We start from the raw sequence: 20,058 nt of genomic DNA, 5'->3' as shown, positions 1-20,058 counted from the left end.
CTTTGCACATGTTTTCTTCTCATTGGCCCGGGGTCCCAGGCTGACAGTGCTGCAGCTCTGAGGGTGCTGCATATAAGGATGCACTGGACCTGCACTGGACCCTTACACACCGAGAAGAGGAAACTGGACAGGAGAGACTGCAGGAGACAAGCAATACAGGAAGAGGAGCTGCATGTACACCTTTAGTCACTGCAGGGAGAGGAAGTAAGTGCTTCATTTAGTTTATTAAGGGATCTAATGCTCAATGCAGTCAGTGCAACGGTTTTTACACTGCATGCAATAAAATGACTTTTATTCCATTTTTAGTGCAGCTTGCATTTTCGATTTGCAGCATGAGTTTCTGCTGCAGTGGTAGTTTCACTAGAATGTTGCAGTTCATTATTGTGTTGACTTCCAGTATCTCAAAATTGATTTATTTGGATTTGATTTGTGAATTGTGCAGTGATGTCAGCAATTTGTTTTATTGAAATGCATTTGTCGACATTAATAGAATTCACTCAGCTGGGAATGCAGATAATTTGCCTGTATGAATACCAACAGAGATGCATTTAATAGATGTATTGCATGTGCAATAAATGCACTTAAAGAATTTTGCACTGATAATATAATCCAATAAATACATTTCCACTATGATGATAATATTTACATGTTTTTTTTTTCAATTTATTCTCAAGCCATAAGCTGAATGAAAATGCTCCCTAATAGTAAAACACAGATGACTTTTTATTTTTTGGAAGCTCTTTTTTTCATACTTGAAATTACAAAATATTACGAGAAATTGAAAAAAAAACAGTCTGAAATATCTGAGAATAGATGAATCTTAGAACAAGTATTTATGAATACATTAGATCTTCACTATGTGATGAAATCCTGCAAGTTAAAATTAACAGTGGTACTCCATGCTGAGCAGTTATGCACAGTTAGATGCTTTGATACAAGCTAATTACTTATTTAAAATGAAGAACACAGCTTTGTTTTGCTGCACTTTACTGAAATAACCCCCCCTTTTTTTCAAATACCCATTCACCTGTGTTGGAACAGAGTGTTGGAACACTCACTGGGATTAAATTTGTTGTTGTTGTGTTTGTTTTTATTTCAGAAATAATTTCCCATGTAGTCAAAATCATGTTTTTATCCAAAGCAGCCTGTTTGGTGTTTTTGCTGCTGTCCCTCTACTCAACCTTTCTATGTGTGACAGTGGAATATTTAATTCACTACAAATAATACTAAATGTTACTGTGAGTGTGAAGTCAGCTGACAGCATTAACTGATACTGTCACTACTTGCTGACTAGTGGTCAGTCATTGTAATCCACTGTACTGATTTGAATGGATTATGTACATTAGAGTGTAAGACAATTTAGTCAAGTGATAGGTTAAATAAGGGTACTATACCCTAGTGCTTTTTAAAAAATCTACATACTTAATGATGAATTAAAAACAGCATACCCATAGTGTATTTAAAGTAGTGTAGAAAATTAAAGAATAACTTTATGTAGGTCTCTTTTTTGCATTTTCATTGTAACTTTGATCAGTTTTGCAAATGAGAAAAAAACTACAGAAATTGACATGTGATAAAGTCACATAGATGAGTAGAGGCAAAAAAGAAACATTCGTATGATGACGTACATATGCAGTAGTTTCATTTGTATAATGAGCAGCAGCTAATGTCTTTTAGTAAAAATGTGTCACAGCTTTTTGAAAAATTCAAATTGCATTTGTCATTATTATCAGATTACAGTTGCAATGTTTTGCCAATCAAATTAAAGCATCTTAAACTGTGAGAATACAATCTGATGTGCCTTCTTGTGATATGTGCTCAAGTAATGCAATAGATATATCCTCATGTATAAACACAATTCATAACTCTGTGTTCTGGCTGCCAGTGCAAATTACGATAAAAAAATGTTTGCTTATTTTTTTATCTTTATGCATCGACTTTTTTTCCTCAAGTACCTTTTTTATTATTAACTTAAGTCCTGATCACCAGAGGGCAGTATAATACAAGCTGAAAACTTGGCAAACCAAAACACAATAGAAACACTGTTGTCCTATATGCAGTCTTCACTGTTAGAGAGGAGCAAACACAGGATAATATTATATTTAATGGTAAATTTTACTGTGTGTGCACATTTTCTACTATTCTAAATATTTTAAATTTACTCATTAGAAGCATATGTATGTGTATGTGTGTGTGTAATCATTTAACATCAATATTTAACACATTCACATCTCCCATATTTTCATCTTGGACTCAAATTTCAAAATGTTTACTCATTTACATATGTATTTTTTGTTTACATGACATTCTTGTGTCTGTTGCAGATCTACAACATCTGTCAGTTGGACAGGAGATGCAGCAAATGCAGTTTTATGAGACAGGAGAAGAAAATATGATGTACGCATGTATGTTAGGTATGTACACTACCAGTCAAAAGTAGATTAGTACTGAAAACATCAAAACTGTAAAAGAATGCATATGGAATTATGTTGTAAGCAAAAAAAAAAGTGTTAATCTTCAGTATAATCTACAAAATAGAGAATAATACAAATAAATAAAAAGCACTGAATGAGAAGGTGTGTCCAGACTTTTGATTGGTAGTGTATGCAGTCAAATGCAAATTTGCTACAAGTTAAAATAAACTTTATTTCTCTAAATCATACCAGCTCTTTTAAAACATTTCACTCAGTAGAGTACATCCGCATGTGTGCAGCGTCTACAGTCAAGATCCTGAATACAAGTAGCTGCAAATTCTAATTCAGTAAGTTCAGTCAGTTATAGAAAATAAATGAAAATTGACCTCTTTTCTCTTATATCTGTTGTTGTGGTTTCTATACTACATACATAAGATTTGACATAATTTAATTTTGCTTGTGGTTGTACACAGGTGATGGAGCATTTATATATATATATATATATGTGTGTGTGTGTGTGTGTGTGTGTGTGTGTGTGTGTGTGTGTGTATGTGTATGTATGTGTGTGTGTATATGTAAGTGTGTGTGTGTGTGTGTGTGTATATATATATATATATATATGTGTGTGTGTGTGTGTGTGTGTGTGTGTGTGTGTGTGTGTGTGTGTGTGTGTGTGTGTACATATAGTAAACTTAGTCATTTACACATTTAACCATATCCAGCATGCATTCAAAACTGTGAAGCGTCATGTCACACACATTAGAAGCTGCTGTATCACAACCTGATTGGATAGCTTCTCTTTAGTCGTCTTTGACAGAATTAGGTCCCTACAGGAAACTCTGTGTGGTAAGACCTGAGTGAGGGTTAAGGTGGAACAGCAAGGACTGTGACATTAATTCCCTGAGCTGTGCTGATGCAAGCTCCTGCTGGATCAGTAATCCAGTAGCCCCTGTCCTCATTGAAACACACAACCCACCTGCTTTTCAAAATACTAATAAAGTTTCAATCAGTTTTATTTATTCAAAGAAGGGTCCAGTAAAATTATTCTTAATTCTAACTGCAGAACTTGAGATTCTCGTCTATTTAATTAGTTTCTTTTTATTTCCAGATTGAATTTTCTTAGATTTTTTTCAAACCACTGTGTGCAGAATTTAAAAAAAAGAACAATGATCAAGATTTGGCTCCCTCTAATGGCAATACAGCAAAAACAATTTTGGCAGACTCTCCCTCAGGCCTCCCACCCTCAGATTAGGTCCAGGGACACTGAGATAAATGGTCTGAAAACAACACAAAGTTACAGTTAATGTTTGGACTGTCCCATTTTGCGGTTTCTTAATTTTGGCAAATTGCCACACTTGTCTCTGGCTGTTGCAAAAGAGGTCTTTAAAGCAACTAAAGCATTTCCAACTAGAAAAGCACTCGGAGAGCGCATACCTCTGCCAGGCCATCTGTCTGTCTGTCCGTCTGTGTGTGTGTCTGTCTGTCTGTTAACAGCATAACTCAAAAAGTCATGGACGGATTTTCACCTCCAAAATCTTATCGATTGTTACTTTTGCTCTTCCGGACATTCTGTAAAAATTTGGTGAAAATCCGTCCATAACTTTTTGAGTTATGCTGTTAACAGACAAACAGACAAACAGACAAACAAACTCCGATGATTACATAACCTCCTGGCGGAGGTAATAAGTGGCTCACAGTTTTTATATTCTGACTCTGGATATTTTACTTTGCTACATTATACAGTAGTTGCTGTACACAGAATGAAACCTAAGCTCATATGATCAATCAAAAAGCTCACATTAACAATGAATTATTTTGAGTGCTTGCATGTCCCTTAACTCAATAGTACCTACTGTTTCATTTTGTTTCTTATTTTCTGTAAAAAAGCTCTAAAAACGAATGCACCCTCAACTAGACAGCTTCAGACAACAGAAAAATAACGCCAGCAAAAACCTGATGAACAAAGTAGAGCATTAACTGGCTAAAGAGACAAATCCTTCCCTCAGAAAAAGGTGGAGACCCAGACAGAGTTACAAGGAACTACATTTGCCAGGCAACCAGAGATACAACCCCAAACTGACTGTTCATTGTGTTCCTGTTGGACTTAAATAAAAGCAAAGGTTTGCTATATCAGCTTTAAAGTTACAGAAAGGTAATAAGTTACAGGAAAAGCCAACATGAAGTGTCTTAGTAAGTTGTTGGGCCATCGCATGCCTTTGTAATCACTCCATTGTACCTTGGCGTTGCTTCTTCGTGTCTCTGAAAATCTGCTGTAAGGGTAGAATGCTATTCTTTCAAAACATGTTGGTCCAAAATCTCCCATAGATGTAAACTGGGTTGAGATCTGGTGGATGGAAAGACCACAGGATAGGGCTGGGCGATATGGCCAAAAAATAAAATCTCGATCTTTTTAGTCATCTTGGATGATTACAATTTTAATCGATTTTTGTTGTTTCTTTGCAGTCTGTTTGCTATGGGTTGTGCTAGCCATGCCGCACTCCCGTAGCTGCGAGCACTTTTCCCCATTCTGTAGGGTGCCTCTGCCGGAGGTGCTGAAAGAGGTTAGTTGTCTTGCTACTCTTCATTTTCACAGTACTTTTGCAAACCTTGCACATGACTGTAGTTTGCTCTGTGCCAGTCTTGTCAAAGCCGATCCACTTCCATATAATTGATGTAACATGAGGCCCCAACTCTTCGTCTGCTGTTCTGTCCGCCGTGACGGGGATGTGAGTGTTTTGGCGGAAGGAGATGAGAGGCGGAAGCAAACGTCAGTGCACAAGTCGTAAAAGGCAGAAGAAGAATCTGTATTATTATATATTTAAGCTCACCTCGATTTTACGATTAGTCAAATTTTCAAATCGTCAGGTTTTAAAATGCAAAATAATCAAATTAATTTGATTTATCGCCCAGCCCTACCACAGGATTTGATTAACTTCATCTCAATACTCATCAAACCTTCAGGGATCCCTTGTGCACCCTGTATGGCAGTGGCCAGCAACTGGCGACCCGCGGGCCAAAACTGGCCCATCAGGAATAATATCTGGCCCGCCAGATGATTTTGAAAATTTGATTTGGCACGGAGTCAAGCCAGTCCGTCACCGCAACACACTCGGCTGGTCGGCTGCTGCCGGGCATTTCCGCGTTTGCGCTACTGGTCGGACACGGTTGTCCCAGCCAGATTTCACTGAGCAACAGTGTGTGCAAAACATGTGTGTGTCTCAGGAGTCATTTTTAATACATCTGTGATCAGAATTGAGATGTGTGTCCCAAGCAGACGATCAGCTGTAGAAGCTCCGCTGCTCGTGGTATGCCCCCCCGCGCGGAATTGGAGCGCACCCCACCCCCGCAGGTTGGCCCACTGTTCGGATGTTTACAAACATTTTAGCCCGAAGCCACATCTACTTGCCGACCCCTGCTGTATGGGGTCATTGTCACCCTGGAGGGGGCCACTCCCATTAGAACAGATTTTTTTTTATCCCATGATAAAGGTGGTCACTCGGAACAACGTTGAATTGATTTCCACAGACCCTTCCCTCTAAAGGGACAAGTGGACCCAACCCATGTCAGCAAAATGTCCCCAACAGAGCCACCGTAGTGGTCAGTCATTCAGATTTTTCCTTTTGAGTTGCCATCTGTCTCTATGTGTCAGTGTTATTGCAATTGTTTATTTCTGCTGCCCCCAAGTGGCCCAAAAAATCAAATATTACTTTAAAGTCAATAGTGTATGACTAATCAAATGTCTGTGTAGGTGAAGCGGGGTGGGGAAGCCTGGGATCTGGGAGGAATCTCTGTAGGTGTTCCTTTGGTGATGTTTCTTGCTGTCAGGCAAGTTGAAGCAGCAATCAACTCATTCTGTACGGAAAAGGCAAACTGTAGTCTACATCCTCCTGCTTTCTCTGCCCTACCGTTTGCAAAATCATAAAAGCCAATGGAACAAATTATGCCATTCCTCATACGAATGGCATAACGGTGATGTGGGCTAGGACATACTCTGTTGAATTTGAAGTTGAGCATCAGGCACATTTGCTTGATTTGTTGTTGCAATGTGAGCTGGAGGGTCATATTATTCTACCAGTGAAAAATACTGTCAGCTAGCAATGTGAGATGTACAAAATATGGTTGTTGGATGTAAGGCTCCTGAAGGGATCCTGTAAGGATAGTGGACTGATAGCATCTATTCCCAAGCTTGGGAATAGATGGCTGGTTCCTGGAACACGTACCAGGTTTCTGCAGTGCCCATCCTCCGCCCAGCCTATTCAGACACAGAATAGACGTAATATTGGCATGTGATTGGCAAGTCTGAAGAAGCAGGGTTGGAGCAAATTGGTCTGTAAATCAATATCTCCTAGCAGCACTCAGACTAGGTTTGCTGTCAGTGTTGGCACCCAAAACAAAGCCGTTGTACCTGAGGTGCTTCAGGCATAACATTCCTTAGCTGAAGTTGAACGAAGTTATTCTGAATTGCTGGGTTGTTGGGCAAGTCCAAAACATGTTTTTAATATGCATTTTTAAGACTTTCTTGTTTTGGCTGTTTGCAGTGTCTCAAAATAAATCTGGAGACTATTGGTGGATGTTTCTGGAGACATCATCCAAGATTCCATCTGCCAGGACCTCCAGTGCTGTTTACCTGCTGCTTGGAGGGTGTTGGAGAGATGTTCAAGCCAGGTATGTATGCCAGTCAAATAATTTGAGATGTTTGTTACTGTGCCAATTACTATAGCACAAACTCTGCATTTATATAAATACCTTTTGGTCAAATGGCCCAAGATTCAACAAAAAAACACAAGACATTCACAAAGGCAAAGTCTTTTGCCCCTTTAGCCTCTTTAAATCTTCGTTATTGATTACTGTATTGTGTTGTTTTCGACCATATCAAGTCATGAACGGCCCAAACACCAGGTGCACTGATTGTAGCATCTTTTGTGCTCTCCCAGTAGTGTTTCCCCACTGGAATGCCAATTCAAATCATTAGTCATACCCTGATGTTTTGACACCTTATTCATGCAGTATCCTTCCAAATTTGTGTTTCCAAGTGGCTCCCATATATGGCTTTGGGAACTGAGCTGTAAATATGTTACTTTTAATTCCTATTGTGTTGTTAGGAATACATGTGATGTTTCAAATATAGATGGTTCCAAAGACAATCTACAGTTTGGGACTGTCTCTTGAAACTGTGTGTTCTTTTGTAGTCAGAAGAGTAGCACAGGCAAGTACTGCTAACTGGAAGCAGCACAGATCCTTCTCTGGATGACAGGAACCAAATGTTGCATTGACATTGTTGTCAGGTACTTAATGTGCAAGTTTTGATATGTTTAAGGAAGATATTCAGGCGCCAACTCTGACTTGCCTCAGGCTGAGGGCTTAAAAAAGACTCCAAAGATCCTTTTTGATACTTGAGAGAAGTTTGGAAGCTAAATGTTTGAAACCTTTCTGGCAAGGCAAAAGTAGTGTTTTAGTGGCCAAATGTAGCTTTAGTCATAAGTCTAGCTTTTCACACTGACAACATGAATTCCTAATGAGCAGCTGCTTTGCCACACTGATATCTTTGATACCTAACCCACCCCAAACATCTAAAAAGCCTTTAGGCATCACCTATAAACTCTGGCCAGAAAGTACCCCAATAACATTCTTTTGATTTTAGTGTACAGACATTTGCTAGGCAACTGTCACAACCTCTTGATTTTTACCATGTTGTTCTAGTAAGTGTTACTTCTCGAAAAGTCCAATGATGTTTTTAGCAACAAGCAGAGGCTTGGAAATCTGATTCTACTGTGTAAAGACTACTTAAACAAAGTCAACATGTTTGAATAGAAGATCCCATTTTAGCAAGCCCAGACAACCTCTTGAAGTGATGTGCTCGTGACATCCTCAGAAGTCAGTAAGCTGAATGTAGAACCAAATCATCTTCAAGTAAGCTTGTATGTGTTCTTTTGTAGTATAACCAACAAAAAAGGTAAAACATGAACATTTGAACGATGTAGGTTGAATCAGGTGTGTCCAAGGACATTTTTTTTTCACTGAATATTACTGTGAATCAATGAACAGTGGTCCTAAAATGTTGATACAGGAGTTTAGGTTCATTCCATTCTCATTTTTGTTCCTTGCGGCTGGTGGTTTTTCCCAGTATAAGTACTTGCACTTACCATCAGTTGGGTTTCAGCTCAAAAATGAGCTAGACAGCCTGCTTGATGGATGCCAATTAACAACACTGTTACATATCTTAAGTGGTCCAAGGACCCATAATTAACGGTGGGGCTTTTAGAGGCATCAGTAAAGAATTCAGTCACCACATTTTCTACTTCTTGGCATAAAAAACTTTGTGTCCAGAGTTTTAGCTTCAACCTCTAGCCAGCAGTTTTTACTGATGCATACATACAAACAACAAGTCTAGTGCCCTCTGCTGACCAAGCTGTAAACAACTTTAACAACAGACAACACTTCAGCCCTTTCTTTGGTGACAATCTTTGAACTATGTTAAGCAAGAAGAAGCAAAATGATACAGTAATTTGACATCAGTCGTACTTCAGATAAATGTTTGTTCAGATCATTTCAGATTTTTTGATTTCCTTGGACCCCAAGTTTTAAAAGAGAATACCACAGAAATATTCCCTGTCCTTTAAATCTAATTCTTGCACAAGGTGGATGATAATATGAATTTACTGCATGGTCTTTATTTACAGTTCTCAACCCCCCTGTTCAGATAATTGTTTTCCTGTTCTCAAGTTAACAACCTTGGAATTTTAAATTGTTCGAGGTAAACGTGACGGTGTAAATAGCATGATCGCAGTAAAGTAGGAGTCGATTTAATAGGATTTTTCTCTGTAGTAAAGCTGTATGAGTGACCCTCAGTAGTATTACTTAGACAACGCCACCAAGTGGCAAAAACGAAGAAGTCTGAAACTGAGGCTGAATTTTGTTAACACTGGCTGTTTACCAGCAATTGTACGACCAATGTCCTGGGTGGTCCTCTAACAGGTCAACAAATATTTTAAGAGAAGAATATTAGCAATATAAAATAAATAAATTAAAATAAACAGCAATATAAACAAAAACATTTCTGGAATTTGGCAATAATTTGAAATTTGAAAAATCAACACCAATTATTGTTAAATTAGAATTTTTGCTTTACTAAGGGAGTAGGAAGTACCCGTGTTGATAATATTAGTTGCAGGTGTCCAAATCTGAGGAAAATTTGATTTTAAGATAATGTGATTATGTTTATGAGTAAAATGGTGAATGTGTTATTTCTACAGTTCATTTTAAAAACATATTCACAAAGTATTGCTTATGGTTTAAAGATTTATGTGATGCTGATCTCCTTTTGACCAACAGTCAGCAGTACTGAATTCATCATGCATCCATTGTGCTCTTTAATTAGATTTGACAGGTTGTCTGGTAGTTGCTACAATTCTCATTTGTTAATGGGGCTTATAGCTCTGATAGTATGTTCAGAAAAAATATATAATAATAATAATAATAATAATAGTTAGCATTTCCATGTAAAACTTTCATCTCCATTTTTTAACTTAATTTATCTGATGACCTTGTTTACAGTAGTTAACGTCAAGTAGAAAGTAAAGCTCTACCTGAGTTCACACTAAGGATGCAGGATATTCTTCTTTAACACGGAGCTCCTGATGTAACACACAGGGATATAGCAGGTAACTGGGTCTGTCGTAATGGGATCATCCTGTGGATTTAAAAGTTATTTGAAGTACTGCGAACACTGGAGCAAGTATATAGACAACATTGCAGATCTGGGTCTTGTAAAATGACCCTCAAGATAGCACAATGGTTGAACTTCATGCCCTACATTTATACTTTCAAATGATCGCATGGCATTAAATAGGCCAAGCTAATGCATGTATAACAAAATATAGGATGTTCTTTCTCTTAATGTGCTTCATATGCTGTCCTTTTGCAGGTTTTATAGTTTGAGGACAAGTTTATGACCACTGGTGGATTAAAGTAAAATTTGAATATTACTCTTATTAAATCGATGTCAGTTAGTATCAATAGTGATACATGAAAAATGTGCAATTAAATTAAAAAAACACCATGAAGCTGCCAGAGCAATAGCTAAAAGGAAATCCATGCAATCAGATGTATTTCACATTTGCCAGGATACAGTGCATTATATCAGTTCACTCACCTGGCTAGCCTACATTTCTGATTACTAAATTGAATAATTCTTCTGTCCTCTGCAGGGATTTCACTTGACAGAGTCAGCAGTGATTCTCATGGTACTTCTATCACCAAAACTAGGCTCCCTTTTCAAGCATTTTTGTGTCTGAACTTGCTATATATGTGAATTGTACAATTCCCAGAACATACAGACAAACAGTATGCCATGGTATTATTTCTATACGGCAGCATCATTACTGCATGTAGATGTAACTCAAACACCGGTTTCTTCCGCTGTTGTCCCGTCATGACACTACGGGGGATGAGTCTGACTGACACCTTAGCCCTCCCCGGGGGATTTGTGGGATTGTGAGTGGAGTAAAGGATTAGGGTTTTAGTGGCACACGGCAAACAGTGGGTCTGTGGGTCAGTGTGTCAGTATATCAGTGAGTCAGTAGGCTTTTATTTTTCTCAGGGTAGATCACCTAACTGCTTTCCATGAGCTCGGCCAGTCCAGTAGCTTCCTGGTGTTAAAGTGTACTCACCTGCTCACATGGGAAGATCAAACTGTCCCCATGAACATGTTCCAAAACTATGCCATGTGCAGCCACACACTCAGTCTCTATCTACGTTTTTTACCTAATAGAATTAACGGGCCTCTTTTCTAGGTGTTGCTAGATAGAAGAGCTCTGGCTGGCAAAATGCATTTTTATCAGTCACAGCATTATTTGGTTGATTTTGATTATTGATGCCTGATCAGATTCATACAGTGATACCATGTAGTAATGCCTTGTCATCATTAGTTGGTTACTTAGAATTTTAAAGATCACATACCTGCAGAAAAAGCCTTTTTTCAACTGAGCAGTATCTGCAAATCTCGTCAGCTGCAAAGAAAAGGAGGTACCGATGATGTCTGCCGAGACCAGAGTTCACTTTAAGAGGCAGTACAACAAAATTTCAAAACAATATGCATATGCTTCTCACATTTCTTTCTTTTTTCTTGTGATATTGACCCTACTTGTTTTGGTTCTGTTTGACCGAGTTTGCCGGGATATACTGCTAAATCAGCAGTGGTCCCTCAAATACAGTAGAGGTAAATGGAACTTTTCTTGTGTCACTAAAAGCAGTAGAATCTTTTTTTGTGTGCAAAATATCTATGTCTCTTTCCAGACACAATGTCCTGATCGCTGGACAATCCACCGCCATTTGATTAGTATAAAAATCATTTAAAATGAGAGAATTGCTTTATCTTTGGTAGAAAGCATCAGAACTGTTTGAGGTCTGAGGACTGCAACATGTAAATATTAAGCACAGTGTTTCGAGAGACAGTTACTTTTTGCTTTGAACGCAGCAAACCAAATTCAAGGGCTTCCACTGTAACGAAGAATGAAGAATTGCTCCTTTCTGTTCTATTCTATTCAGTTCTACTCTATTCTATTTAGGGTAAGCATTTCCTGTCCAGTTTCATCACAATAGGTGATGCAGCAGTGATGCATGTGACAACAGAACGTCCTGCTACAGTATTGCTCAGTAATCTTTAAGGTGGAGGAGATAAAGGTAATACAAGTTCTCATCTGGAGTCATGTGGTAACAAAATGACGTGCCTGACACTTTCACATTGTTCTCGCACGTCAGTTCACATGCAAAGCGTTGGTCAGACACTTAAGGTAGCGCTCTGTTTTACTGTGAATGCTCTTTTGTGAACTGACTGTTGTATAAATGTCATGTTGTGAGCCATGTGAATACAGGTGACTGGGTTATCATGATTGAGTCTACAGTATGTGCCAGCGACGGGGCTTTGAACCCTGTCATCTAAATCAACAAAATTTCAATCAATGTGTTTTTTCTTTCTTTCTCTCTTGTTTTCCAGTAATACTATGGTCCTTTCTCCACAAGGAATAACGCGCTGTAAGTATTTCAGCATGTAAGTGTTCAGTTATTACTGACAAAGCTGACATTTTATGCAAGTAACTTGGACAGGAATATGTAAAAACAACCTGCAATCTATAAAACATTTTTAGTGCCAGACTACCCTTAGACACTGATTATAGTCCATTTTTTGAATTGATCTGTTGGCTGACTCGCAGGAGTTGGGAAATATTGGCGGGAGTCAGATATTTTGGCATTTGATCTTCAGGACTCTGAATGGTTTTAAAACTCGAACAGAAGTTTGTCTTTTTGTACGGATGCATGTCTTATCTATCGTGCTCAGATTAAGAGTTCAGTATCATTGGTGCAGCTGTGAACACCGAGAAAAGTAGGAATAGGAGCAGTTTATATAATCTTTACAGGTCAGTTAATAATCATGGTGCACCCTTTATGATGTGTGGCTGTGTGCTACTGTAATACCGCTCATTAGAAATAGAAGGGCACGCACTGTCTCTGGCTATGTGTCTGTTTATAGCCCATACTTTTGCTAACATGTAATGTACCATAGATACTTTGTATTGCTGTATATATTCTTCTAAGGAACATATTCTTATTTTTATCTCTCCTCTTTTTAAAAAAACTTAACAAAATAAGCATGATTTTTATGATTCTTCTGATTTACTGCTCCATAAATTACAGATTCCATATTATTCTGTATTAGTATTGCTATTAGATTGCAATCACTTTCAAATGAAAATGCTTGATGTGAAAGTGATAACATGCCAAGGGAATGCGACAACTGTTTACACACCAAATACAGACAGTCCATAAAGCCACTTCCACTGTTTGAATGAGCAAACACACCCTTTGCTTTCTAGACAGTGCCAGTGTGATTACATGGCAGGCACTGTGTTTCTCATGCAGGCTACAGTTAGGAATATGAAGACTGTGTTTTCACAAACAAAAAGATTACATTTCTAACTAACAATGATGCATCAATATAGTTCCAGCCAATGCCTCATCTAAGCACAGTGTTTTCATGATATTACTTTTCCGGCTGTGGACATAATAAGTTCCGCGCCCCAATTCAGTGTGTTCTCACTGAGTCTTAAGGCAAGAGATGCAGTGGTTTAATGAGTAGAATCAAATGTTACAACACAACTTTGTTCAATTTCAAATATTAATTTATTTATTAAAAATATAACTTTGACTGTGATCATGTCATCTCAGCACTTTATATTTTTCCTGACATTTAGTTGCTTTTACAAATCTTTCATTGTGCATAAAATAAAGTATATTATAAAAAAATAAAGACAACAATTATAACTTTAAAGTGAAACAGAATTCAAATCCTGGCTTCATTTCTATACCAGTTACAGCATATATGAATTCTGGCATCATCTGTATGCTCTGCGAATACATATAACATAACTAGAGCTTAAGTAAATAAGCTGATTGACATCTGCTTTCTGTAGGCCTGTTTACATTTTACGCAGCGCCCACCTGAGTTATGAGTACAGTAATAGACCCAGCAAAGTTCAATCTAAAAATACAGTAGGGTGATAAAGTGCTTAGTAAGTTATGATACAATGGCACCTCAATGTCTCTTTGAGTCCTGGGACAGGAAGTGCTTACAAGACAGAGATCACAGGATAAAACACACAATAAACTCCAGCGTTGAAATTGTCTTACACAGGTTTAAACTCTAATGCATGGACACAAGTCTAGCTTTAAGAGGCAACAGAGAGAGGTGAAAACAGTCTGATTACAATGTACAGCTTGAATTTGTATCATGGCGGTACAATCCAGGTCCTTAAGACATATAATTTACCAACACAGTGAGGATAAACTGTTTGACTTCTGCTGTGCTTGGTGTAAATATGGGCGAAAAGTAGACAAGGCCAGGGCCTCACATCTATACTTAAGGTCTTTGGTGTGAGCAGTGTAATATGTTGTACTTGGCATACAATAAAAAGGTTTAACTTTTAATAAAAGGAAAAGACAAAGGGATGTGGTGACAGATGCCAGTCTTTGACTTGACATGGCAGCTGAATCCAATATTTTAAAGTGACCCTGAATGCCTCAGGAGAAGGCAACTGGGTTTGTCCAAGTTGGCGTCTACCTGAGATTCCCATGACCTAGATGACTAAGAATCTACCCAGGCATAGAATCTTGAAATGTTTTTACATAGAATTTGTTACCGTGCTCCTTTGCTTTCTTTTTCCCAGCTGTGAGTAGATCCTCAGTTACTGTTAAGGTTCACATTGTGGGGCATTATTTATTCACTAATGCTTCATATTAAGTGATTTAGGAATTGATGCTGGCATCTTTCAAAACATATTTACAGCTAGATGACCTCAAAATGTGAAGGGTCTAATTTTACAACACCCCTGAACACTTTAGACTTTGAGAGCTATAAATGCCAACGTGCAACACCACATGCTCATTGACCCAACTACCTCACAGACCTTCACATTACCTGACACTGAAGCAATAGCTAAATGTTTGCTCACGCTGCTGAGAAGTGACCTCGGGTTCGTATGCTGTCAGAGCCACAGTTACCCAACTGATTGCTTGTGTAAATAATACAGTGGAGATGCTGATTAAACATAATTCACTGCGTCCAGCATCGGCTGCACTGAGACAGAACTGAGGACAGATTGTACCTGCTCAGACCATTTCAGTTCACTGCTTCTTGCACAGTACTAAGAACTGCTTGCTATCACAACTTTACAATTTAATATAGTGTTTGCTGAATGTGAGGGAAATTTAACTGATCAAAATACAAAGAATTGTCTATATGAAGGTCCACATAAAAAAGTCAATAAAGAGAGACTGAAGGTCAGTTATTTTGACTTCTTTTTGACTTGATATTCAACCTTCGAGTTGCACTTGTCAGAAGAAGGCACACTTTAAATCAAGGGTGTCTTTTAGCGTTTTAAAAGCCTTGCTTTAAAATGGCAACATTTAAGTGGACCAAAGAAAGGTGCAAATTTGCAATGAAAATATAAAAGTTAAATTAAATATAGCATTTAGATTCCACATATATTATACATGTGGACACTGTGACTATAACAAAACATACTGGAAACGATGATATTAAGTTTTGAAAGAGTTAAAATTGGCATCAGTTCTGCTCACAGTTTCCTGAGATCCATTAAACATTTTACTGCATCTTTGAACTGAATCTCAGCAGCAATTGTGAAAAACTAAATTATTGAGCTACATATGACACTTAAATTAACAGTTTACATTGATTTCTCAATAAAATAAGTATACATGTTACCGGTGTACATGTTTTACATTAAAATCACTGCTTTTTTTCATCTGTGTTGAGTCTGCCATATGTTAAGGTTGCTTAGTTTCCATCCACTCTTTGTTTATGCCTCTGACAAATGGAGGAAGATTTGTGACACTATGTATAAACTTATTTAGCTTCACTCACTTCTAGCACTGAAAAATGTTCCAGTCTTTAAAACTGAGTAGTGGGTTTTCTTATTTACAACCTGCTCTTTACTAAAATAAAACAAAAATAAATAAATAAAAATGACTGTGAATGATGAATAGTATTGTTAAAATAGAATTTGAAGTGGTCAGTTTTTTGTTTTTTTGCAACTTTTGTCACTAACATATACTGGACTGCCGTGGCCATACTTAAAATAATGATTTCTTTTTCTTTGTGCCTGTAATTTCCGCAGTCTAATCTTGATTTGGAACAGAATGTGTGCATCATTATTTTCTATCTTTGTGAAAAACACATACTACATACCGTTTAGTGACAAAACAAACTTAGTGCTTCCTATTTTTTTAAAAAGTACTAGTAAAAAAAAAATCGATTCCTTTTTGGGAAAAAAATATGAAATGAAGCATTTAGCATCTATATTGCTCAGAATGTATTTGTTTACAATACTTCTTTCTCATTTTGTAGCCTGTAGTCATGTGTGGAAAAGTACCACAGATGTCTGTAGACGTGTCTACACTGTTCATGTGTGTTTTCCTATGTCTTTAAGTCTACCACACACACACACAAAACATCTAAGTTAACCATGTCTTCTAAATTCTGTCCTTTATGTGCATCCACAGGACTCCACTATCATGTCAGGGACGTCAGTTTTAACAATGCTGTGCTGAGAGTTGAAGTAGACCATGGAAAGTGGTCGGCGCTCTGTGGGAATGCAACATGAAGTTGTAGCTGTGTTAATGCCGTTGACTTTGAGCTGGCTGAAGACGGTGGCATGGAAGGAGGATGCTATTCCTGGGGATCCAGCGAGATGTTGGGGGCACTGGCCCATGCAGTAGTTCATATGGTAGCCTTCAGGTGCAATGATCCACTCATCCCACTGGATATCTTTGAACTTGATGTAGAAGTCTCTCTTGCAGCACACAGTTACATCAGCGCCACAGCGCAGTGAGCGCTTCCTGAGTGAGCGTTTGGAGTGGTCTTCACGGAGACGCACCTGCGCCACCAGGAAGGGCTGGTTGGGGGTGTCTACTGAGGCATCCAGGGAGCAAAGGTTCTTCCCATCTTCTTCGCAGCTGACCTCCAACCGTAGGCGCCGTTGGCCCCCGTCCAGGAAGGTCTGCAGGGTGCGGGTAATGGGGAAAGTGTGCCAATTACTCTCCTGGACATCCAGCATCTTTTCTATCACCAGGGTGCGATTAGAGCCTGAGAGCCCATCATCTGCAGTGAGGAAGACACGGGCAAGGAGACGGGAGTCCCGGTGAGGGTCTTCAGAGGAGCGGGCATAGATCCACAGTGATGATTGGAGGACCTGGATACTTTGGCCATGTTCCTGTAGAAACTGGAAGGTAAGGCTAAGACTTGCCTTATCACCATCCCCTGCCTTATCTATGAAACAGTGACAATGTAAAAGAAAGACACAGACTGTTATTAACGTGAACATTTTAGAATTGTCTCCTTTGCCACTTAGACAAAGGAGAAATCTCTTGAAATCATCCTTGTAAAGTAAAGCTGCAGGTTCTTGAAAAAATAAAGAGCAAGTCCTTTTTCTTCCGCCAATATTAGGAATTTTACAATATGACTGTGCTATGTCTTACCTTTAATTTAAGGTTACAACAAGCCAAATTAATTGGGCAAATTGTATGATTTGTTGCTGTTTGTAGTGAAAAGACACAAATGCAACTCTAACAGTAAGCAGAAATTAGAAAATGAGCTATAAATATTGCTGCACTGTTACTTTACACCCCCTGTCAAAAGTTTTGACAAGGGGTGTATATTACCTCAACTAATAGTAATTGAGGCATGGTGCTGGCACATTTCACAAACACCAGTAAAGAGTCTGGCTTACAAGAGTCAAGTTTACAAGTCTAAGATACCCACAAATTTTCACTCAGGGTGGTTCAAGTCAGGCAACTGCCACTCCAAAGGATTCAGATTATGTTTCTTGAAGTACTGTAAGGTGGACTTGAGGTCTTTTTGGATCATTGCCATGTTGCAGAAGCCAGTCTCTTTTGACAGTAGCACATCTGCCTCTCTTCAGCAGTCATGCAGTCTTATCTGAATTTTTCTTTAGGTCTCCCAGATCTTGCCTAGACTTCTACAGTTTTCCTTCTGGATGTCATCAGACAGTAGAAGCTGCAAGCCTCAATCTGTTTAGAACTTTCTTCTCCTCCATAGTCACCAATTAGTTATATTCTCAGGTTATCAGTTACTTATGAAATGTTACCACAAGGTTACAGCTGACGATAAGTCTCACAGACAGCTGTTGACATTACAAGATCTAATAAGTCGATCTAGTTTTCAGCAGTTAATGAAGTTCTAAGACTACACAAGTAGAGTCCAAAACCCAAACTGCTGCACATGCCACAATTACTGTTTAATCTATTTTCTATGTTTAAGTTAAGTTTATGAAGTAAAAGTTCACTTATTGTAGTAAGATGCAATGACATTCAAAGAAAAAGTAACTTTATGCATGTTTGCTGTATTGGATGTATTTGCCTTGTCTCATTTCAAAAATCAAACATGTAAATTGTCCATCGGTGACCAAACTTTAGTGTATGCAACATTTCAGCAACCGAAAGAAGCTACCAATACACGGGGAAATGCGGACGTAATGTGTGTATTTTACGCACGGACATGCATAAAGCGCACAAAAAATGCGCAGATGTGGCGTTTCAGTGTAATACGAAAATAGTTTTACAATAGAAAAGGTGAATACCAAACTTACTTATATCTGCAAAGCTCACTATTTCATAGCCTTGATCTTTGGCTGGTATGTTATTTTCTAGTTCAAGGGTGCCGTCCTGTCTGACGCGCCCCGAGTGCAGTTTGCGCAGCGCCGTGAGTAGCGCCCCACGGGGAACCGTCTGAGTGATGTTTGGTCTCTCTTTCAGGTGCAGCTTGTCCAAAAGTTGTTGCTTGGCGAACTCTATCATCAGCCGTTCCTCTGCCTCTTTGTCCATCCCCGACAAGCCGCAGGACGCGCAGCCCGGGGAGCCACTGACCCAGAGACCCTTTAGCAGCAAGGGTGTCAAAAAAAGAAAAACCGAGACTGAAAAAGACGACCTGGTCCTTGACTCTGAAGTAAACAAATGCATTGTTGCACTCGACGTGCGTAAACAACGAATAAAAAAATTCTAATCCTCTTCCCTGAGTTCTTCTTTGGGAAACCACAAGTTTCCCAAATGTGTGTTGGCAGCAGCTGGACACCGTGAAGACAGGAGCTGTGAAAACGGAGTGGTGTTTCACTCCTCCTGATGGTGAAGATATCTGTGGTAATCCACCAAAACGGGTGACACGTTGGAGGGATGCACCAATGAACGCACCGGGGCACCGTGGAAATTACTGGCAAAGCATCTGTCTGTCCTCTCACAACACAAGAACTCACAACACACACATAACGCACGCTCGCGCACAGGGTATTGACTCACAATCACTGCGGAAATCCATATAGCCTCATTTGTGCTTCTGGCAGTACATGATCTCACCTGCGGCTTTATATTAATACGTGCGTAAAGTGGCTGGCTCTGATACGTTTTCAGGGAAACTGGATATAGCCGCCGTGCGTTTAATGCCACAGGTAGGTGGTTTCCGTGCCACGTTGCCCTCCTTAGGGCAAGTGAACGGGATACGCAATATGTCATCATTCCAGCAGATCAAAGTTGAGATTCAGTGCCCTTTATCCCACTTGCAAAATACGGAAGACTCACAGGCACCAAACAATTGAATTGTAGGTGAAAACTTGTGCAAAATCGCCCGGGGCTGGGGGTGGAGAGCCTTTACATGGTATTTCCAACATGCTCGGTCATGTTTCCTGCAGCGTCGTATCATGTCATGCTGCATAGTGGTGCGTGCGTAAATGAGTGTGTGCGTGTGTGTGAAGCAGAGAGTGAATAATTGTCATGCCCACAAGACACAAGACCACAACTTCTAGGTTCTCACGGTATTCTATTCATAAAATAAACTTCAAAAATACTAAAAGTCATAAAGAAACGCGGATCTGACTGAAAAGATATAATCATTCACACAATGCCACAATGTAAACCAGGTGCAAATAGTTTCAAAAAAGCTGCTGTAATAAATCAAGTATTTCACCCGATATAAAGTGCACACTACAGTAGACCAAAACAGTTCAAAGGGAGTTCTCAGCAGCCCATGTCATCTCCTATGACTTCACAGTACTGGATAAGG

At 38.9% G+C, this 20,058-nt stretch overlaps 1 protein-coding gene across 1 annotated transcript; it reads right to left on the bottom strand.

Moving 5' to 3' along the window:
• Window positions 1-13,557: 13,557 nt before the first annotated feature.
• On the bottom strand, window positions 13,558-19,387 carry LOC110958502 (inhibin beta B chain). Its single transcript, XM_022205112.2, has 2 exons — window positions 18,596-19,387; window positions 13,558-17,256 (listed from the first exon to the last, which is right to left on the bottom strand). Exons 1-2 carry the CDS (start codon window positions 18,963-18,965, stop codon window positions 16,475-16,477), a joined length of 1,152 nt encoding a protein of 383 aa, XP_022060804.1. The 5' UTR covers window positions 18,966-19,387; the 3' UTR covers window positions 13,558-16,474.
• Window positions 19,388-20,058: the final 671 nt, after the last annotated feature.

The sequence above is a fragment of the Acanthochromis polyacanthus genome, chromosome 5, assembly GCF_021347895.1.
Source record: "Acanthochromis polyacanthus isolate Apoly-LR-REF ecotype Palm Island chromosome 5, KAUST_Apoly_ChrSc, whole genome shotgun sequence".
Lineage (NCBI taxonomy): Eukaryota > Metazoa > Chordata > Actinopteri > Pomacentridae > Acanthochromis > Acanthochromis polyacanthus.
The sequence above is the reverse complement of the archived record's forward strand: the minus strand, read 5'-3'. Positions and strand labels throughout refer to the sequence as shown.